A 20881-nucleotide genomic window follows, 5' to 3' on the forward strand; every position below is an offset into this window, starting at 1 on the left:
ACGTACAGCTAAAAAATATTATATTTATAATACTGACCACCGGATCATAGTCATAAAATGATCGGTATGAGCTCGCATTTCAACATCTGTGCATCCACATTTGCACATTTTATTTCAACTCAAATAAAAGTTTCCCATTTGATCTACAAGACTGCATGATTTCATTTCATTCACATCTTCAAACATCATCTGAAAATACAGTCTATATCCTGGATGGAAAGTTTTCGGGAGAGAAAAAAAAGCAAGAAACCACTGTGTTCCTTTATTTTGTGTTTAAAAATTTGACAGGAAAATACTCTTATTTTAACAAAGAAGACAGGCTGTTTATCTTAATATAACAACACACATTAACTTCTGGACCACATCAATCAATATACAAACAGGTATAAAAACACAAACATTTGTGTATGTGTGTGTATATATATATATATATATATATATATATATATATATATATATATATATATATATATATACACACACACACACACACACACATCATGCTCTTTTATGTGCGCCTGTGGTTTCTGGCTTTCAAGACAGCACAATATTCCATGGTAAAAGAAGGTCATTCTGTCCAGAAGTGGAACAGACTCCAGTCAAAGCAATTCTCCCCACCTCAAATCACTTGGACACATGGAGCCGTGCGGCTATGAAGAGCATTTCTACAAATGTCACCTCCAGCCTTCAGTGAGTCAGCAGAGCCTTTGGAAACCAGAGCGCCAGGCTGTTTTTTTTCACTTCAGCGGGAGAGATAAAGACGCTAACAGCTTTCAGTCCGAGCGCTCGCTGCTTTTCTTGTGTAGTAATTAGGCCTCAGCTGTAACAAAGTGGCCGTCGAAATGAGAGTCTTTGCTACAAAGGCGGCCCTTTCTAAACAGCTATTAATGAAATTTCAGGGCATCTGACATTTCGCTGCTCTTCACAATCACACTGCGCACCCCACAGCCTCTTTCTAATGGAAGATATCTACGGAAAGTGTTCGTTTTGGAAGTGTGTGAGTCTTACTGTCCGCCGAAGTCCACGTAAAACCACCGCTGTAGGAGCTCGTAGGTCACCAGCGTCACTCCGAACTGCGGAGAGGAGCGACACACTCGCGCTGAGGAGGGAAAAATAAAACAAATGCATGTTATTATGAGAATTTCTATAGTTGAAGACAGAATTATCAGCCCTCATGTGAAATCTGAGGTCTTTTTCAAATATTTTATGTTATAAATGTTATATATAAATGTTTAAGGTGTCAAATCCAGTTCCCGGAGGGCCGCAGCTCTGCACAGTTTAGCTTTAATCCTAACTAAACACACCTGATCAGACCGTTTGAGTTTGTCAGGCTTATTTGAAACCTACAGGTAAGTGTGTTGAAGTAGGGCTAGAACTAAACTGTGCAGAGCTGCGGCCCTCCAGAAACTGGATTTGACACCTGTAGTTTTAGTGACTGTTTAAAAGATCAAGGACATTTTTAAGTATTTAACTATTTCCTAATATATTTTGGGGCATCATGAGGCGCAGTGGGTAGCACGATCGCCTCACAGCAAGAAGGTTGCTGGTTTGAGGCTTGACTGGGTCAGTTGGCATTTCTGTGTGGAGTTTGCGTGTTCTCTCCAAGTTGCCATTGGTTTCCTCCGGGTGTTCCAGTTTCCCCCACAGCCAAAACACATGCGCTATAGGTGAATTGGGTAGGCTAAAATTATCCGTAGTGTATGTGTGTGAAAGACTGTGTAAGGATGTTTCCCAGTGATAGGTTGCAGCTGGAAGGGCATCTGCTGTGTAAATTGGCGGTTCATTCCACTGTGGCGACTGCAGATTAATAAAGGGACTAAGCCGGAAAAAAAAATGAATGAATGAATAATATATTTATCTTCTTAAGAAAGTCTTATTCCTTTTAGCTTGGGAGGAATGAAACAATTTAAATGAAAAAAAAAACATGCATAAAAAAAAAAAGGTTTTTAAGTTTAATATTATTAGAACGTCTTAAAAGAATACTCCCTCTTTTTTATAGACATACTTTTGTTTTGGAAACAAGCACCTGTTGAGTTAAACAGTTGAGTTTTAACATGTTTTAACCCAATTAGCCGGCATCCAGATAAAATTAGACCATTAGAAAAAAAATTATAATTTTTGATAAAGATGCTAATGGTCTAATCCGAATTAATGATCTATGCTAAGCTAAACTAAAAGTGCTCTAAAAAATGGTAAAACTCAACAGTTTAACTCTTGGGGATTTTTAATATGAGCCTATTTCCGAAAGAAAAAAAAAAGTTTTAAGAATTTTAAAGAATTTTTTTCTATTAACTGCCTGCTCTACTAAATGGTTGACCATGTTTTCACTGTTTTAAATAAAGACTGTTAAAGTGATTTAAATAATGGTTCACGCACACAGCATTGTTGGTTTACAAAAAATCAAACAAACATAATCCTGTTGCATTATTACACTTGATTTTGGTTTCTTTTTTCTTTTTTTTACAATAAAACCAAAATCAAGAAAACATGTTAAATGAGAATCTAAAACATTTTATGGCATAAAAAATAAAGACAATTTAGCATTCAAAAATGTTTTGTTTATTTTTTAAATAAACTAGTCATACATTTCATAATTTCAGATTCTTCATAGTATATGTATTAATTCCGGTACTTTTACCATAAACCTACATATCAACCTCTACCAAATGGTTGACATTTTATGAATTATGCAATGTGTTGAAAAAAATGCATTGAGTGTGTTAACTAGCAACATTAGGAGTTAAGAAATGCAATACAAAAAATTGTTGGTGGGGCAGTTAAAGGGCTAGAGAACAAACCACTGTTGTCAATGACTTGCCTAATTAACTTAACTTGGCTAGTTAAGTTAAATAACCTAGTTAAGCCTTTAAATTGCACTTTTAGCTGAATACTATTATTTTGCAAAATATTGTGTACTGCCATCATGACAAAAACAAATTAGTAGAAATTAGTTTTGATGTTTTAAAATAGGATAAAAAAATCTTCTTGAACAGCACATGGGAAAAGTTGAATTTTGTATTTAACTGTATATGCATAGAAAAACTCTTTCAAATTATAAAAAGTATACATTTTTTTATAATATTTAATTTTTAAATAATATTTTTTATATAAAATGACAAAGAATGTGGGTGGTACGGGGGCTTAGTGGTTTGCACTGTTCCCTCACAGCAAGAAAGTCGCTGGTTTAAGTCCCAGCTGGGCCAGTTGGCATTTCTGTGTGGAGTTTGCATGTTCTCCCTGTGTTGGCGTGGGTTTCCTCCAGGGTGCTCCGGTTTCCCCCACAGTCCAAAGACATGTGCTATAGGTGAATTGGGTAAGCTCAAATTGGCCGTAGTGTATGTGTATGAATGAGTGTGTAAAGATGTTTCCCAGTACTGGGTTGCGGCTGGAAGGGCATCCACTGTGTAAAACACATGCTGGATAAGTAGCCGGTTCATTTTGTGTGGCGACTTCTGATGAATAAAGGGACAAAGCCGAAGGAAAATTAATGAATGACTGAACAGGGTTACCTCCAAAATCTTTTATAGCAAAAAATAATGAGCGTGACCAGTTTCAGGTAAGTCTGCGAGATATACCTCCAGCTCCTTTCCAGAAGGCACGAGGGCCCTCCTCTTGAAGAATCTTCCAGAAACAGTCAATGAGTCCATTGTATGTAGTCTGGCCTGCACGGGCAGCCACTTGTAACCGCGTCTTGATAACATCAGCTGGGGTCACCAGGGATGCGGCCGGCATGCCTAAAGAGAAGTCACACATGTCATGAAGAGTCGGCTTGGAATTCCCTGGAAAAACATACAGAATTCATATCCATAAAAAAGATGAATAATATATAATCACATAGGTATAACTGAATTCTGTCTAAAGGCCAGATGTACAATTAAAGTCAAAATGATCAGCCCTCAAGTCAAAGTCAAAATATTTCCCTAATGATGTTTAACAGAGCTTGACAAAATTATTAGCCCATTAAGCAATATTGTTTCCCAACTGTCTACAGAACAAACCATCATTGCACAATAACTTGCCTAATTACCATAACTTAACCTAATTAAGCCTTTAAATGTCACTTTAAGCTGAATATTAGTGTCTAGAAAAATATCTAGTCAAATATTATTTACTGTCATCATAGCAAAGATAAAAGAAATCAGTTATTAAAAATGAGTTATTAAATCTATTATGTTAAGAAATTTTGTCACCTTATACAATCACCTTATCAAATTATAAGGTTTTAGCTGACATTTTTTGTCAAAATTGAGTTATTCACATATTCTTATTAAATTACAACTTATTTACATAATGTGATGTTTTGTTTACAGTTGTTTACATTTTAAGACTTTTTAATTAAAAAAACTAAAACGATTTATCTACAAAGTCGAACTCTAGCTTGGTTCTATGAGGTTCTTTCTGTGAGCCAATCAGAATTTTAAATCCACGCACAAGGACTAATCAGGATCAGCTTTCTTTGTCAATTTGCCGGACTGCTCCATTGACAGCGGCAAAGACCAGAAAGACAAGATCACACAAAATCGGCTAAATAAAACACAAAATTGAAATGTGTGTAAATGTGATGATTGAAAAGCATTTTCAGATGAAATGTAAAATTTTACATTGTTGAAAAAGAAACAAATATTTAAAAAAGAAATTCCATATTAAATGTAAAATATTTTTATTTGTGTGTATATATATGGATATATAAGTGAAACACTTTTCAGAGTTTATTAAAATCCTTTGCTCATTGTCAGTTTTCTTTTAAAGTCTTTAAATTTAATATTAAGCCTTGAAGGAAAAATACTTAAGTTAATTCATGGGGCATATAATTCAATAAATATAATTCAATAATTGATATAATAAAATAAATATTACCATATTAATTACATGAAATGAAAATCTGCACTGGTCAAAATATGTAGCACAGTCTTGCATACTTAATTTGAACAAGAAAAAATATTCATCCTAAAACATGAAATAAATGCAATCGAAAGCAAAAATTTTACCTTCTCAAGGATCAACATATTGTTACAACACCAAATTATATATTTTGTGATTGTATTTCTTGAAAAGTAATGCTTCAATGAATGATCTGCCAGATGGAACCTAAAATTTCAAGTAGAAAATGACTTTTCAGAATTAGAAAGTTCTATCTGCATTTACCGTGTTTTTTTACTCCAATTTCAAATGTAAGAGAACTTTGATTATGTACATTTAGAGTAGATTGAAGGTCTCTGTCATGTTAATGTATGGAAGAGAACTGTTATACACATATTGTTTGCTATATGAAATGCAAAAACTTTGAAGCTCAATATCTCAAAATCTATCAGAACGTAGATAGAGCCTTATAATTCCAAGGTGACGATTTGTTGAAAAAAAAAAACTTCTTTCTGTTAAACAGAAATTAGGAAAAAAATAATAATAATTCAGGAGGGCTAATAATTCTGCCTTAAACTGTAAAACGTCAATGTATGCAAACTCTGCAATTCCATCTATGATTATTGCCCAGTGTGCTGTGAACTATTTCCGTCAAATATATTACACCAGCCTATTTAATCAAACATTACAAATATCTCTAATGGGAAAATGGCATTTTTTATAACATTATTATTTAAAGATCCAGACAATGCTTAATAATGAGACTGCTGTATAAGCCCTGTCCCACGCTGGCCAGCACAAAGGCCACTGTGGCACCAATTCAGTTCCTAATAGCCTAAATCAGCGATAACATTGAGTCTGAGCAGCCACACCGCCTGCACGCTGACTCCACCACAGGTTCTAGAGCTTTATTTTAACATCTAAATAAAATAGTTGCATGTGAATAATTGCAAGCCTTTCTCAATGCTCCCCTGCTTCAGTGGACACACCTTCATCGTTGAGCACAAAGAGCGTAAAAAAAATCAAGAGAAATATACTTTATATGTATTTATTTATTTATTTATTTATTTTTATTGTATTGGCTTTTGATAAGTGATGGAATAATAAACACACAAGTAAACCAATATACTTTTATACCGAAATATCAACAATAATTAAATCTGTTGAGTAACTTGCGGTTTACATTTTTAAATTATTCTATTTAGTGCACAAACATAGCATATACGCCTAAAATTAAATTAAATTCAACTGAATATCAGAACTAAAGAAGGAAAATAAAAAAATAAAAACTAAAGAGATCCAATTATGTGCTTTTTACAAGATGTAGTCTACAGGTCTCAATGATAAGGACTGCCCGATGGCCCGGGGCTAGCATGTGAGATGCTCAGGACTGTAGACAGGATCATTACTAGGCTGATTGGGCCATTGCTGCCTTGTCACTAAAGTTTAATTTGCCTACGAATATTAATCAATTGCATGCAAATACAGTCTTAAAATCGAGAAACAGTTTGGGTTTTTAAGCCTTCAAATGCTACCTTCTCTGTGATGTCGTAAGCACCATATTGCTTTTAGATTCCTCTTGTCTGATTGGATGCTGTGAGCATGTTATTTTTTTCCATAACAACCAGTACAGCGAAGAGACAGCAACATCAAATGATGATGCCGAAAGAAAGCGTTTGTTTCTAATGTATTGGAAGCAGACATTTATGAGGGGACACCACAACTAAAAAAATTAAATGATGTTTTGTACAGTTTGCCGTCAGTTTGGCAGGTCAGACACTTTTGATTTGCAATAAAATACCTGCACATTTTCTATACCGCTACTTTTGTTTGCATAACACTTTGAATGTTGCTCATTATACATTTATTAACATTCTTTTAATATTTAAATTCAAGATTCAAACATTTTTAAAAAATTGTGGCTAAAAAAATAGCTATTAACTTTTTTTTTTTGGTGGGGAAAGTGAAAAATTGGTGGGGCAAGAAAACTTTGAACAACTGTTCCAGTAGAAAAAATCTTTAGCGTTGAACCCTGGTCTAATATAACTTTCAGCATTCCCCTAAATAAGTCTGTGAAGTTTCAGCTCAACACACCTCATGGATTTATCATTCCTCATTATTTTGTGTCTCACTTTAAATGCAAATGAGCTGCTGCTGCTCCCCTCACCCTTGCAGCCTTTACAGCAAGTGCATCGGATACTCCAGCAACAACAAACAAAACATCTGCATGTGTTTTTAAACAACATTTGTTTTCTGAGCACAAAGCCATGAGTACAAAAGACTACTAGCATAACTTAACTATTTAATGGCACAATATGTATAATATTTTCATTAAAATGCCCAAATCTCACTAGTATAGGATTATATATATTGTGCTATATGTTATACACCCACTCTGGATTGATTTATAGAAAACAGAGATAGATGGTTTAATATATTGTTTTATAAGGGGCCGATCACACTGAATGCGATTTTGCGTTGAGAGGCGCCTTTTTCGAATGGTTTAGTAATGGTCGCGAGCATTTTGACCGCTGCTTATGCACCCTGCACGCCTCACGTTTTAACCGCCTGCTGCGCTTTTTACCATTGGTCGATCTGTGCTCGCAGTTGAAAAAAATCAACTCGGAGTGGTAAAAGCATGTTACGTCACTCGCGTCCTTTTCATTCTCCAATCAAATGAAAGCAGAGGCAGGGTTTCCGTTGAGGTGCCTGCAGTGTTTGTGTTGTCATTGTCAAGACAACTACAGAGACTTTTGAGGACTCACAAATCTTATTTATCACAATATTATTAAATTGTAAAATTATATTAATATCAACAGCAACACTCTCGCACAATACCCAGCTGCTTCACTCAATGCCTAGCGACATAAAAAGCAGACCGTGCTTCTTTTTTTCTTGTCAACAAAAAAGGCATTGTGGGATACCTTGTGTTTTGGAACTTAAAAATTCGCGTTCGGTGTGATCGGCCCCTAAGACTGCATAGAGCAGCTTTAGAACAGAAACCTAAAATTCATTTAGTCTGATAAAACTGTGCTGCTGAGTCACTTGATCACAAGTTGATGAACGGGAATTAGTGGATTGTAAGTTAGTGGTAGCTTCATACTACCATGATAAAAAGTTTTGAATACTTTAGCTCATCTATCAGCGTGATTTCTGCAGGAGTCCCATAGGAAGTAATGGTGATAAAAATTCAGAGGATCTCTTTGTTTGTTTGCAAATCTTGAATATCACAATATTATTAAATTGTAAAATTATATTAATATCAAAAGCAACACTCTCGCACAATACCCAGCTGCTTTACTTAACGCCTAGTAATGATGATAAAAATTCTGAGGATCCCTTTTGTTTGTTGTAAATATGAGCCCTCTAGTGGTGAAAATGATATACTCTGCCTTTGAGTTCATTGCCTTGTGCCTGTTGTAGGGCTGTGATTAGAGCGTAGGAGAGACTTCAAAATGTTTTTGTTTGTTCTGAATACGTGCCCTCTAAGGGTAAAAATGATATACTGTGACTTTAAATTTGTAATATTAGCTTGTGCCTGTTGTAGGACTGTAATTAGAGCATTTGAAAGACTTCTAAATGTTTTACGGTTGAGTTTGGTTTTCCAACTCCGCGAATTTTCATGCTCAAATAGCAACATTATGCACTAAACGAAGTTAAAAGGATAAGAAGCATAACAGGAGCACTTTAAAATTGAAACACAATTTTAAAAACCCAACTAATACACCCATTTCCTGTAGAACAGACAGAAGAAGCCAGCTTTGCGCTTTCGATGCCGCAGAAGTCTGCCTGCCTTACCAATAACGGCGCACAAACTGAGCGTGTAATTAAATTTCCCGAAATGACTGTAAATCACTAATTGCCTTGAAGCTCGAATTGCTGATAAATGGTAAACTGAGTGATACATGCCATAAGAACATACCTAACCATAAAAACTTGCTCTACACCATCTGACAGATATAAAACATTGGGGGAGACAGGAATGCTAAGCTCTCCCTGCCCATGTATGGCTTTTCAATCTCGTATCACGCTCGAGTCAAGAAGCAGTAAATCTAAAACGGCAAAAAGGATTAGAAATAAATATTAATTCTCTTTCACTCGCATTCCAAACCATACTGGCTTGGCTAGGGGAGTCGTCTTTTTAAGCGATGTTTTGTTAAAGACCAACCACAAGAGTAAAATATTAAAAACAACATCAAATCTGGATCGTATTTTATACGTGACGAGGAAAGAGAGACTTGTAAAAATATTGCAGAAGTCAGATCCTGGATGTGCTGGCCTGGTCATGCCAGTATCGTAGGATCTGTTTATTGCTCCTGCACTACGGCTACTTTGGGACCTTTTTTTTTGCCTCTTTTAACACTCTGAAAGCTCAAAGCACAAACTTCCAGCCCCTATATATTAAACAGTGGAAAATATCCGACCCTTGGCAGGCGCGCCGCACTTCAAAACACAGCCTAAATCACTGAGCACTCTAATTACGGCCAACCACAATGGAGCCAGCGGTGGCAGGCGGCTACCGGAGAGTGCGTGGTGGCTTACCCGCCAGCGCCCCTGCCAGCAAAAGCCTGCCAGGTCCCACTCGCCCGTCTTCATCCGTCAGGGCCGCCTTGGTGTGTGCGTAGCAGGGGAAATAAATGGCAGAGAAGGGGATGTCTCTCAGGAAACAAGCTTTCGCACCCTGGGGGCCAAGAAGATGGACACGTTATGTCAAATTAAAGACAGAAACATTTTCAGGCATGCATCACAAAGCCTCGGCTCTCATTCGGGGTAGTCTTGTAGTGTATTCTGGGAGCTGGGTTTATGGTGTGTTAATGTCAGCCCTCTGGAATGAGTCTGTTTTGTGCCTTGTCACTTCAAATAAACGTTTTTTTCCTTCTTCTCAGAGACTATTCCTGCGTCTGTCACCGTAAACAAAGCCGTACCTTCAACGGGATTGGGTTTCCTCATCTCCAGCCTGCTGGCCAGCAGCCAGGAGCGAAGAAACGGAGAGATTTTCCTCTCAGCAGAACGCTTTAAAGCCCGGCTGAAGTGCGCTTTAGACAGGCTTCATTAAACTCGCAAGGTTAATCTGCAGCGTGTACACAGGTAGCGCAGATAGCCTAGGTATCTCTTTCCTCGAGTGATCTTTGAGCTCTCCTGTGGGCCAGAGAAGATAACAATCGCCCCCAAAAGGAGCCCAGACCTGGCTCATCTGCTCTGGCAGAGTCCGGAGACCCGGAGATGAGGGTTGTGTTAATGTGGGAACATCTGGATCTGCTGTGTGCATGATAGCTCCACTCGCAGGTGTGTATGTGTGTGTGTGTGTGAATGTGATATGAAGTGTGTGCGCGGAGGCTCTTGGTTTTGGAGCCTGGACAGGGAGTGGTGGTGGTGGAGGCCCTGCAGCGGCAGAAGGGGAGAGGCGGGGTAATTAGGCTGACAAAGACAGCTCTGTGCCTGGGCCGGACCCTGAGGAGCCAGGCCGTCTGAGAGAAGCAGGCTGCAGCGCGTCTCCTGCATTCAAAGCACATTGTCCGCACGGCTCAGGAGAGACACAGATGGAGGGGAGGCACCGGATTCAACATTCTTACACACACACGGGCTGTTGTGTGGCGCTGACCCCCCCGCCCGACCATGACTCTGAAATAAAGGCTCCTTTCCCACGACAGGCTGACAGGTGAGCCCTGGAGACTTACCTGCCTCGGCCAGACGACAGGAGTGCAGGCTTTTTTTTCTCTAGTGACCAGCCATCTGATTTACTGATAACTGAAGCACATTCTACTGTAATCGTGATAGCGAAACTGTATGTGAGGTATTGATACTGAGACAATAAGAGACACGAAACTGCTGCATTGAACCAGGATTTAAGTTTGACCCAAGTTATTGTCTCATCTATATAAATATCTGTATATGTGTGTGTGTGTGTGTGTGTGTGTGTGTGTGTGTGTGTGTGTATACATACATACATACATATATATATATATATATATATATATATATATATATATATATATATATATATATATATACATACATACATACATACATACATATATATATATATACATACATATATGTATGTATGTATATATATATATATATATATATATATATATATATATATATATATATATATATATATATATATATATATATATATATACATAAACAAGAACAAATGTTAAAGAAGGCTTAACATTTTTAGCAGAACAACTTTTTATAATTTAAAAAATTATAATGTTTTAAAAAATGCAAAACATTCCCCCACAGCCCAAAGACATGCAATATAGGTGAATTCAATAAACTAAGTTGGCTGTAGGGGTGGCGCAATGGGTAGCACTGTTGCCTCACAGCAAGAAAGTCGCTGGTTAGAGCCTCGGCTGGGTCAGTTGGCATTTCTGTGTGGAGTTTGCATGTTCTCCCCGTGTTGGCGTGCACAGCCCAAAGACATGCGCAATAGGTGAATTGGGTAAACTAAATTGCCTGTAGTATATATGTGTGAAAGCAAGAGTGTGTGGGTGTTTCCAAGTACTGGGTTGCAGCTGGAAGGGCATCCGCTGCATAATACATATGCTGGATAAGTTGGTGGTTCATTCCGCTTTGGCGACCTCTGATTAATAAAGAGAGTAAGCTAAAAAGAAAATAAATGAATGAAATAGGCCGTAGTGTGTGTGTGAATGAGTGTTTAGATGTTTCCCAGTTGTGGGTTGCAGCTGGAAGGGCATCCACTGTGTAAAACATATGCTGGATAAGTTGGTAGTTCATTCTGCTGTGGCATAAATAAATAAACTAAGCCGAAGGAAAATTAATGAAAGAATGAACTTTAGTCTAATAACGGCATTTCTTCCAACTTTCAAAGTTATCATTTAAAGTGTTTTTTTTCCATAAGACAAGTTATTCGGTAGAGTTTAGAAATCACTATTTGGTGAATAAACTGATTTTTGATCAAAATTAAAATATTTTTAATTAGACCAATTCTCACTTTCTGCAAAATAAGCAACAAATTTCTATTTTTATTAAAAATGTGGAATAAATATTATCAGACCACAATAGACTACAACAAATATTAATATTTCACTCAAACTCAAACCCAATCAATCCAAAGTGATCTCTTATTTTTTTTATATTTTGTATAGTCTGTACAGTTTATGTATATTTAGATATTTATACATACAGCATATACAGTTGAGTTTTTAGCCCCCTTGTATATTTTTCCCCAATTTCTGCTTAATGGAGATTTTTTTTCAACACATTTCTGAACATAATAATTTTAATAACTCATTTCTAATAACTGATTTTTTTTTTATCTTTTCCATGATGACAGTACATAATATTTGACTAGATTTGTTTCAAGATGCTAGTATTCAGCTTAAAGTGACATGTAAAGTAGGGCTGGGCGATAAATCGGAAGTAATCAAAATCGACATTCAGAACATATAATCGATCTAATTTTTCCAGAAGGATTTGTTCAATTACTTTCTCCACTGTGTGTGGAATCACGTGACGCTGCTCTGTTAAATGCTGAGGCTGATTTATACATCTGCTGCCACTTTGCAGCCACATCTGATCTCTGGTCAAGTAGGACGATAGACCCATTGTTAAGCCTTACTTTGCACTACATTGATGATGATGGGAAGCTGTGCCAGAGATGCCTTGAGATGGCATATTTTCCATTTTATTAAAATTATTATTCATTCATTTTATTTTCGGCTTGGTCCCTTTATTAATCCGGGGTTGCCACAGTGGAATGAACCACCAACTTATCCAGCAAGTTTTACATAGCAGATGCCCTTACAGCCCCAACCCATCTCTGGGAAACATCCACACAAACTTATTCACACTCATACACTACGGACAATTTGGCCTACCCAATTCACCTGTACCACATGTATTTGGACTGTGGGGGAAACCGGAGCACCCGGAGGAAACCTACACAAACACGAGGAGAACATGCAAACTCCACACAGAAATGCCAACAGACCCAGCAGAGGCTTGAACCAGCGACCTTCTTGCTGTGAGGCAATGTAAAATTATTATTTACATAAAAAAATTTGTTTACAGTAGATGCAAGAAATGCACGGTTAAAATAATATTTACTGGATATGCAAGAGTTAGACATACAATTTATTTTCTTTTAAAATATAGAAAATATTTTATTTATTTTTAAAAACCATTAAAATAATTGATTTTGTTTCCAAAAGCGCAAGTTATTTATTTTTACTTTTTATAAAAAAAAAAAAAGTGACTGTTGGTTTTAGATAACGTGTGTTTTAATTTTAGCTGTTAAACGTTGATGTTCAATAAATAATCATAGATAGCAGTGTGTGTTTCCTTCAATTATTTTAGTAATGCACCCTTCATTCAAAAGTCTCTAGCTTGTCATACAGTATGCGAGCATATTTACTGTACAAAACTTGGCAGTGAACAGTAAGGGCAAAAAAATAAAAAATAAAAAATAAAATAATCTTTTATTAATTGTAATTAAGTTCAAATGTTCACTTAATCGAGGTTTTGATTTTAGGCCAATTCGCCCAGCCCTAATTTAAAGGCTTAACTATGTTAATTAGGGTAATTAATTCTGTAGAAAATCAAAAATAAATATTGCTTATAGGGGCTAATAATATTGGTTTAAAAAAAATTTTTAAACTGCTTTTATCCAAGCCAAAATCAAACAAATAACACTTTATCCAGAAGAAAAAATATTATAGGAAATTCTGTGAAAAAATCCTTTCTCTGCTAAACATCCTTTGGGAAATATTTGGAAAAACAATTTCACCATAGAGCGAATGATTTTTAATGTATATACAGAGAGTGAAGCTCAAAAAATTTTGCCTCTCCTCATGTCCTTTCTTTTACTTCATTTACTCTACTCTCTTTATAAATAAGTAAAAGAAACCTAAGCTATTATTTCACCATAAAACAAGCCCAAGTGTCTCCATGTAATTAGCAGCACACACAACACCTACGCAGAGGTGAAGGCGCCTCATTCATCTCTCTCCAGCTGTCCATAAAATGTCAAGCCAATGCGGCCACTGGATGAGATACGACCCAACGCCATCATGGCAGTCCCCACAATGCTGTTTACACCAAAACACTCGCTCTCCGCAAACTCCTGCGCTCCAAGCCTCAGGAATGCAGCTCTGCATCCCTGCTCACATGCAGCAGAATAACTGGAGATGTTCTCCAGCGGCGCTGAAGGGGGAAAACAGCACACAAAAGCAGCACTCTCGGCACTGAGAGGCTGCTGCTCCACTACCTGCTCAGACTGATACAGCAGGGGGTGGATTGAGGCCTGATGGTGTGTGTATGTGTATGTGTGTGAGATTAGCTGGAGATTGTGGAGCATGACTGAGTTGCTCTGGGATATAAACGGGAGCGCAGGGTGTGAATCCACAGGTGGGAGGCGCTAGAGAGCTGAGCACGATCCTCTGGATGAGGTCAGAAAAAATGCATTCTGGAGGATTATTTGAAGAGAGGAACTTCTTACAGGACATTTCATGAAACATTCATTAAATATAATCAAATATCAAATTATTATAATATAAAATTATAATTTTATTTCAATATCAAATATTCATTAATTATTATTATAAAACTCTAGGCTAAAGTTAAAAATGGATGCTTAATGCCTTTTAAGGGGTGCTCAAACTTTTCCTATAAAGGGCCAAAAACCAAACTGGATTCAGGGCTGTGGGCCAAATATATACCAAATTTGCTAAGGGGAAAAATGTTGCATTAAATCATATTAATTGACATAGTATCGTTTATAACCTTTTACATTGAACTTATTACAGTAAAAACATAAACAATCCCATTTATAACACATAGTAGTTCAATGCTGAATGCACTAGTCGAGATCCTGTCTTCACCTTGATTTGCTCGCTGATGTCTTGTGCATTGTCCCCTATCTGTCATGTGGCAGTATTTACATCTTAAAGTCTAATTCATTTACAACATTTAATTGTATCATTTAATTTCGGTTGGATTTTTTTGAAGCTCAGCAATAAAACAAAGGAACAAAAGGTTACGTCAAATTCAAAATGACGATCTCTGTCAAAGGCATTTGCCCCAACCACATCCCCATTATTCTCACTCTCTATTCAGATGGGATGGCAGGCCAAATCAAAGGTTACCATGGGCCATCTTTGGCCCGCGGGCCCTACTTGGGCTTCTCTGCTTTAGAGGTTGATCTGATACCAGAATATTAGACTTAGTATGAAAGCAGAAGGTATAGAAATAGTTTGTTATTAAGCACTTTTTAACCCCTTTAGACCCTAATATGTCAACCCATGTTTTTGTGGTACCTGGGGATTTCATCTAATTTAAACACTGCAGTCCATGAGAGTGGACGATTGTCATCCAATCAAATGGTGGTAAAATCTACTACACTAAAAAGCAGCATGGCATCACTTCACTCCAGACACAGACGTAAGCCACATTTACATTGTTTTTATAAGGTTTATTGATATTTTTGCCAATATTTTATAGATTTTATGTAAATAAAAGAGTACTAATTAAGGTTTAAAATCTTTTATAACATTGCAAGCTTTAGATCAGGATTTTTTCAAAATATGTTTGTCTATTACGATAGGTTCAAAACCTGTTACTGACATTAAATCTCCTGATTGATTTTTTTTTATTAAAAAAAGACTATATTGATGTGCTAATTCATTGCTGAAACTATTTAATATGCAGAATGTACAGATCTTGAACATTTTGAGCAGAGATGACCAAAATAGGGCCCGCGGGTCAAAGTTGGCCCATTGTAAGCTTTGATTTGGCCCACCATCCCATTTGAGAGGAGAGTGAGAATGATGGAGAGGGTTGGGGTGAATGCCTTTAACACAGAGTTCAGAGATCGTCATCACCTTTTTTTTTGTTTGTTTTATTGCATTTTATTGTTTCATTCAAATGTCACAAATGAATCAGATTTTTTAAAATGTAAATAGTCTCACTCGATGGATGAAGGACCATGCAGAAGACATCGGCAAGCAAATCAAGGCAAAAACTAATGTAATTCTATTAAAAATTATTTTTGTTTCATCTGTAATAAATTCATTATAAAATGTATAAAATACTGTATAAGTTAATATAAAGCAATGTTTTATAGTCATTTTAAACATTATAAAACAAATTAGGAAATTACCCATGACAACTATATTTACCTTCCGCCCACTAGCCTCAGTCAACTTTGGTTTTTGGTCCTTCATAAGAAAAAGTTTGGGCACCCCTGATCTTGCAGATGGAGATATCTCAGATCTGGACATTATATGGAATGATGAGGAAGATGATGATAAAGATGTAATCTATACAACAAAAAAAACTAAAAATTAGAGTAAAATGTTACAATCTTTATGTTTTAAAAAAAATGTAATTGTACCACCAATCATGTATGTGTTTTTTTTTTGTGTGTGTGTGTGTGTGTGTGTGTGTGTGTGTGTGTGTGTATATACATACATATATATATTCTTAAAGGGTGTTGTTATTATTATTATAATACAACAAAAAACATAATAAAACAAACCTTTGCATTTTTTTTAAACTTGAAACATAATTCAGGTCTGAAGGGGTTAAAAGTTAAAATAATTTTAGTAAACAATTAATCTGAATTGTGACATTTACTGTACAATTACTGTAAACGCAAAATCAGATTTGTTGTCAAATTAATCAGATTTGTTTTAAAATTTTAACAGGTCTATATGATTTATGCTCAAAAAGGGAGCATTTATTTGCTAAAAATATCTGGTAATTTTGTAAAATATCATTACAATTTGAACCAATTAATTATTTTAAATTAATTATAATTATTAAATATAATTATTTATTTTAATTTAATTATTTTATATTAATTTGAACCAATTATATTATATATATATTATATTATTATATTTGAACATTGTATTTCAATGATTTATTCCTGTGATGCAAAGCTGATTGTTTTTTAGCAGCTGTACCTCCAATCTTCAGTGTCACACAAGCTTCAAAAATCATTTCAATGCTAATTTGGTGCTTGAGAAACACGTTTAAAAATGTTGAAAATGGCTTAATATTGTTGCAAAAAATATGATCTTTTTAATCAGGATTCTTTACTGAATAAAAAAATCAGATGAATATTATTTACTTTTTTAAAAATAATAAATTATATATAATAATAACAGTAATAGAAATATACCACTGAAGTGGATACTTAAACATGTATGTACAGTAATGGATGTATGAATGTGACTAGTGCTTCAGGCTGTCTTGTGTGAGTGAGCTTTACCTTGTAGAGGCCGAAGAAGCCCAGGTCACGGATGACAGAGAAAGCACTGACGCGTGGCCCTGTGGTGATTTCACCCGCCACCTGCAGACGGATCTTCACGATCTCCAAAGGGTTTGTGAAGATCACCTGAGATCCTCCAGCCTGAAGATCAACAACAGAAACAGAAGCTTTCTCAGAGCGCTCCATTAACAAATATAATGCCTTCATTTCAAAATCTCAATAATATTTTCACAATTCACTTTCAATTGTAGATAAAGTAATCGGCAATGATTTACTTGCCTAGCCTATTTGGCTTCTTCTACCTTCTGGTGAACACAAAAAGAAGATATTTTGAAGAAAACCACTGGCTTCCACATTTTTTTTATTTTTACTACAATGGAAGTCAATGGTTACAGGTTTTCAGCATTGTTCAAAACATCTTCTTTTATATTCAACAGAAGAAAAAAAACATAAAAGTCTAAAAGCACTTGAGCGTGGGTAATTTGTGAGTACATTTTCATTTTTGCGTGAACTATCCCTTTAAATAACAAGTATAAATGAGCAAAAGAGTTTGCTGCCCGCCTATCCAGATCATCTGAAGTCATTGTTCTAATTACGTTCTGATGAACCCGAAGTAAAAAAAAAAAATGACGAGGAAGGTAATGTGATATTCTTGTTATGAAGGACAATGCTTTGAACGGGGTCCTGTGAATGATTGTGCTATTGTCACTCTTTGAAGGAGGAGGAGGTTAAACCTGCCAAGGACAGACAGTGCCTGAAACATCACACAGAGCGCAGGCCCCCAGGGGCCGCTCAAAAAAACAACCTCGCGTCTCCAACCTTGTACTTGTGAAGCAGATAAAAAGCATCTGCAGGTTGGAACAGGTTTCCACCGAGCTCTTTGAAACGGCGCAACAGAAGCATTTGAAGCGTGTCTCTTCAGAAAGGCTGGCCGTTTGCCGCCTCCGTGCCCGATCTGTCCTGTTGCTCATAGTTACTGAGGCTCCACGCAGAAAAACAGAGCGCTGTAATTAGATGGAAATCAGTTTCCATGGATTTCTTCTCCTTCCCTCAGCCCTCCCTTTGAATGCATAAGGACCGTTCTGTTTGTTTGTTGTCGAATTTATTCCTCTATTCTCTGAGAGATATTAACACACGAGCCGTCTTGCGGGAATCTGCTAAATGAGTGCTCATAAAGAGTGCGCATTTGAAATGGCGTTGAGTAAAAATATAGATCATTATCATCTCAATGAAGGTGCACTTTAAATAGGATGGAGCAGATTGACCAAAAGTTCCCTTCCAGGAAATTATATCTCAGATGTGGAGAGAGACGCTGCCCACCTTACAGAGTTACAGCATGGCTGGCAACAGAGTATCATGAATATGGTTTATTTTTCTGTCCAATTATCTTTTTTTAAACTTCTAAATTCTGTGGACCATTGACCAGGTCCTCATATACGTCATTAATGCGGGTTCAGAGTTACAAATCATTAAAAGTGCATTAGTGCTTGCTTGCTTTTATGAATTTTTGGAAGTATTCATTAAAGTGTTGTAAGCCATGAAGCTACAAAGAGAATCAAGACATTACAAACTTATATTTTAAATGAATAAGTATGTGAAAATCAGACAAAATATGACAAAGGTACAAAATTGTGTACTTCATTTAAAAGAAGGGAAGAACTGCAATGCCATGAAGCATTTCAAATTGCATTCAATGCAAAAAAGTTAGCTCCGGTTTCCCCCACAGTCCAAAGACATGTGGTACAGGTGAATTGGGTAGGCAAAATTGTCTGTAGTGTATGAGTGTGTGTTTGAATGTAAGTGGATGTTTCCCAGAGATGTGTTGCGGCTGTAGGGGCATCCGCTGCTTAAAAACTTGCTGGATGAGTTGGCGGTTCATCACGCTGTGGCGACCCTGGATTAATAAAGGCACTAAGCCGACAAGAAAATGACTGAATGAAAGAAAAGGTCAGCTTGTTTGCATAATTCACAATGATTACGTTTACACTGGACATCAGTTATAACTATTTGGCTTAATTTGAATAATTCAGTACATGAGCTGCTTTTTGAATGTTCCTTTCATGATCTTGTTTTAAATGTTATAGCACATAATTCGATTAACATCATTGTGTATCCACTCTATTCACGTTTCCTCCGGAGTTTCATGTAATTTCGGGTGTTTTATTTTTAATTTGTTGACTTTAACTGCAGTTTGCCACTTTTACTTTCATTTAGAAACATTTCATGCATGCCCCTGACACAAACAAGATATTAGATGAGAGTATGAACTGCTGGAAGAGTGTTGTTTTAATGGAACATGATACCGCACGCCGTCTGTGAAAAAAGCCTCGGCATTTCGCGATGCAGGTGTCTGTGGTTCTTCACTGACTCAGTAGCTGCAGAGAATAGTTTCAAACAGCTGTGTCTACAGCTACCGAGTCAGTGAAGGCAAAATGTGGCAAAAGTACATGACGGTAATAGTTTGATTTGCGGTGTTTACATGTCTGTACTGCACTTCAATAATGCAATGATTAAAATGCATGTTTGAGCTTTCTCAACTCAAAATAACTTGTGGTGAGATGTCTTGAAAAACGTCAGTGTATTTTTTTTATTTATTTATTTTTTATTACTGGTGCACACCAGTAATATATTTTCCTAAGGCCATTTTTTATAAATGTGGCTTAAATAGCCTAATTTAAATAAGGCCTAGTCCTGGCTTAATCTAAACCCTGTTTGTGAAACTGGGCCCAAATGTTTTAATTCGATTTCTGTTAAGTTCAGTTATCACTTTAGCCAGATTAAGGCAATCAGAAATCACTGTTTACATGGTAGACTCGTAATCAGAGTATTGTCTTAAATTAGATGAATTGAACAATACAATGATGCTGTCTAAACAAAAAAGCTCAAGAATAATGTTGTTTCAGCTAAATTTAAAATAAGTAGTTTGGACAAACAGCAAATGTCATTTTTGACTGAGGATTTCATAAAGTAGTGTATACAAACATAGGAGGTAATAAGTATTGAACACATCACCATTTTTCTCAGAAAACATGTTTCTAAAGGTGCTGTTGACTTGAAATTTTCACCAGATGTTGATATGGAACCAAAGAAATACATAAGTGAAAATAAAACAAATGAAGCTATGTGTAAAAAAATGAAATGACACAGGGAAAAAGTATTGAACACATGAAGAAAGGAAGGTGTAGAAAGGTAGGGAAAGCCCAGACAGCAGCTGAAATCACTCAATAATACTTTAGCAACCTTCTGCTCTTCATATTTGTAATTGAATATTAGCTGCTTCAGTCCAAAATCTACATTAGCAGGATGACGAAGATGAGACCAGGGTGGACATTTCACCAAGACAATAATCTAAATTACAGCCAAGGAAACTCTCAAATGCTTTCAGAGAAAGAAAATCAAGCTGTAAAAAGGCCCAACCAATCACCCGACTTAAATCTAATAGAAAATACAAAATAATGATCAGATCTGATCGACGAGACCCACAGAACATCAAGATTTTTACACACTGTTGAACATATATAATGTTGTGTATATATACACAACTTTCAGTGTGTTGTCTGAAATCTTCAGTCAAAAAATGACATTAAATGACAAATAATCACATTCCATATTTCAGTTTTTACCAAACTCATGGTCTCGAATAAATAAAGCTTACATGTCAACCATGCTTGAAGATACAAAAGGCACAAAACAGCCATTTTTGCCTATTTTTTGGGAAATGTTTCTGTAGGTAAAATTTTCTGTAGGTTAAGCACATCCTTTTACTAAGCAAAAAAA

General features: G+C 36.2%; 1 protein-coding gene across 4 annotated transcripts in view; it reads right to left on the reverse strand.

Moving 5' to 3' along the window:
• slc25a13 (solute carrier family 25 member 13) overlaps positions 1-20881 on the reverse strand; it is a 97090-nt gene that overhangs the window by 6243 nt on the left and 69966 nt on the right. For 2 of the 4 annotated variants that reach the window (XM_088651522.1, XM_088651523.1), the window contains 4 exons: positions 17105-17245; positions 9403-9541; positions 3576-3734; positions 1009-1099 (listed from right to left, as the gene is read on the reverse strand). In XM_088651522.1, coding sequence (XP_088507648.1) covers positions 1009-1099; positions 3576-3734; positions 9403-9541; positions 17105-17245 — 530 coding nt within the window. The remainder of the gene's footprint in view (positions 1-1008; positions 1100-3575; positions 3735-9402; positions 9542-17104; positions 17246-20881) is intronic. The other 2 variants (XM_088651524.1, XM_088651525.1) reach the window with 1 other exon arrangement.

Source organism: Danio rerio, chromosome 19 (assembly GCF_052040795.2).
Source record: "Danio rerio strain M-AB ecotype USA chromosome 19, GRCz13ab, whole genome shotgun sequence".
NCBI lineage: Eukaryota > Metazoa > Chordata > Actinopteri > Cypriniformes > Danionidae > Danio > Danio rerio.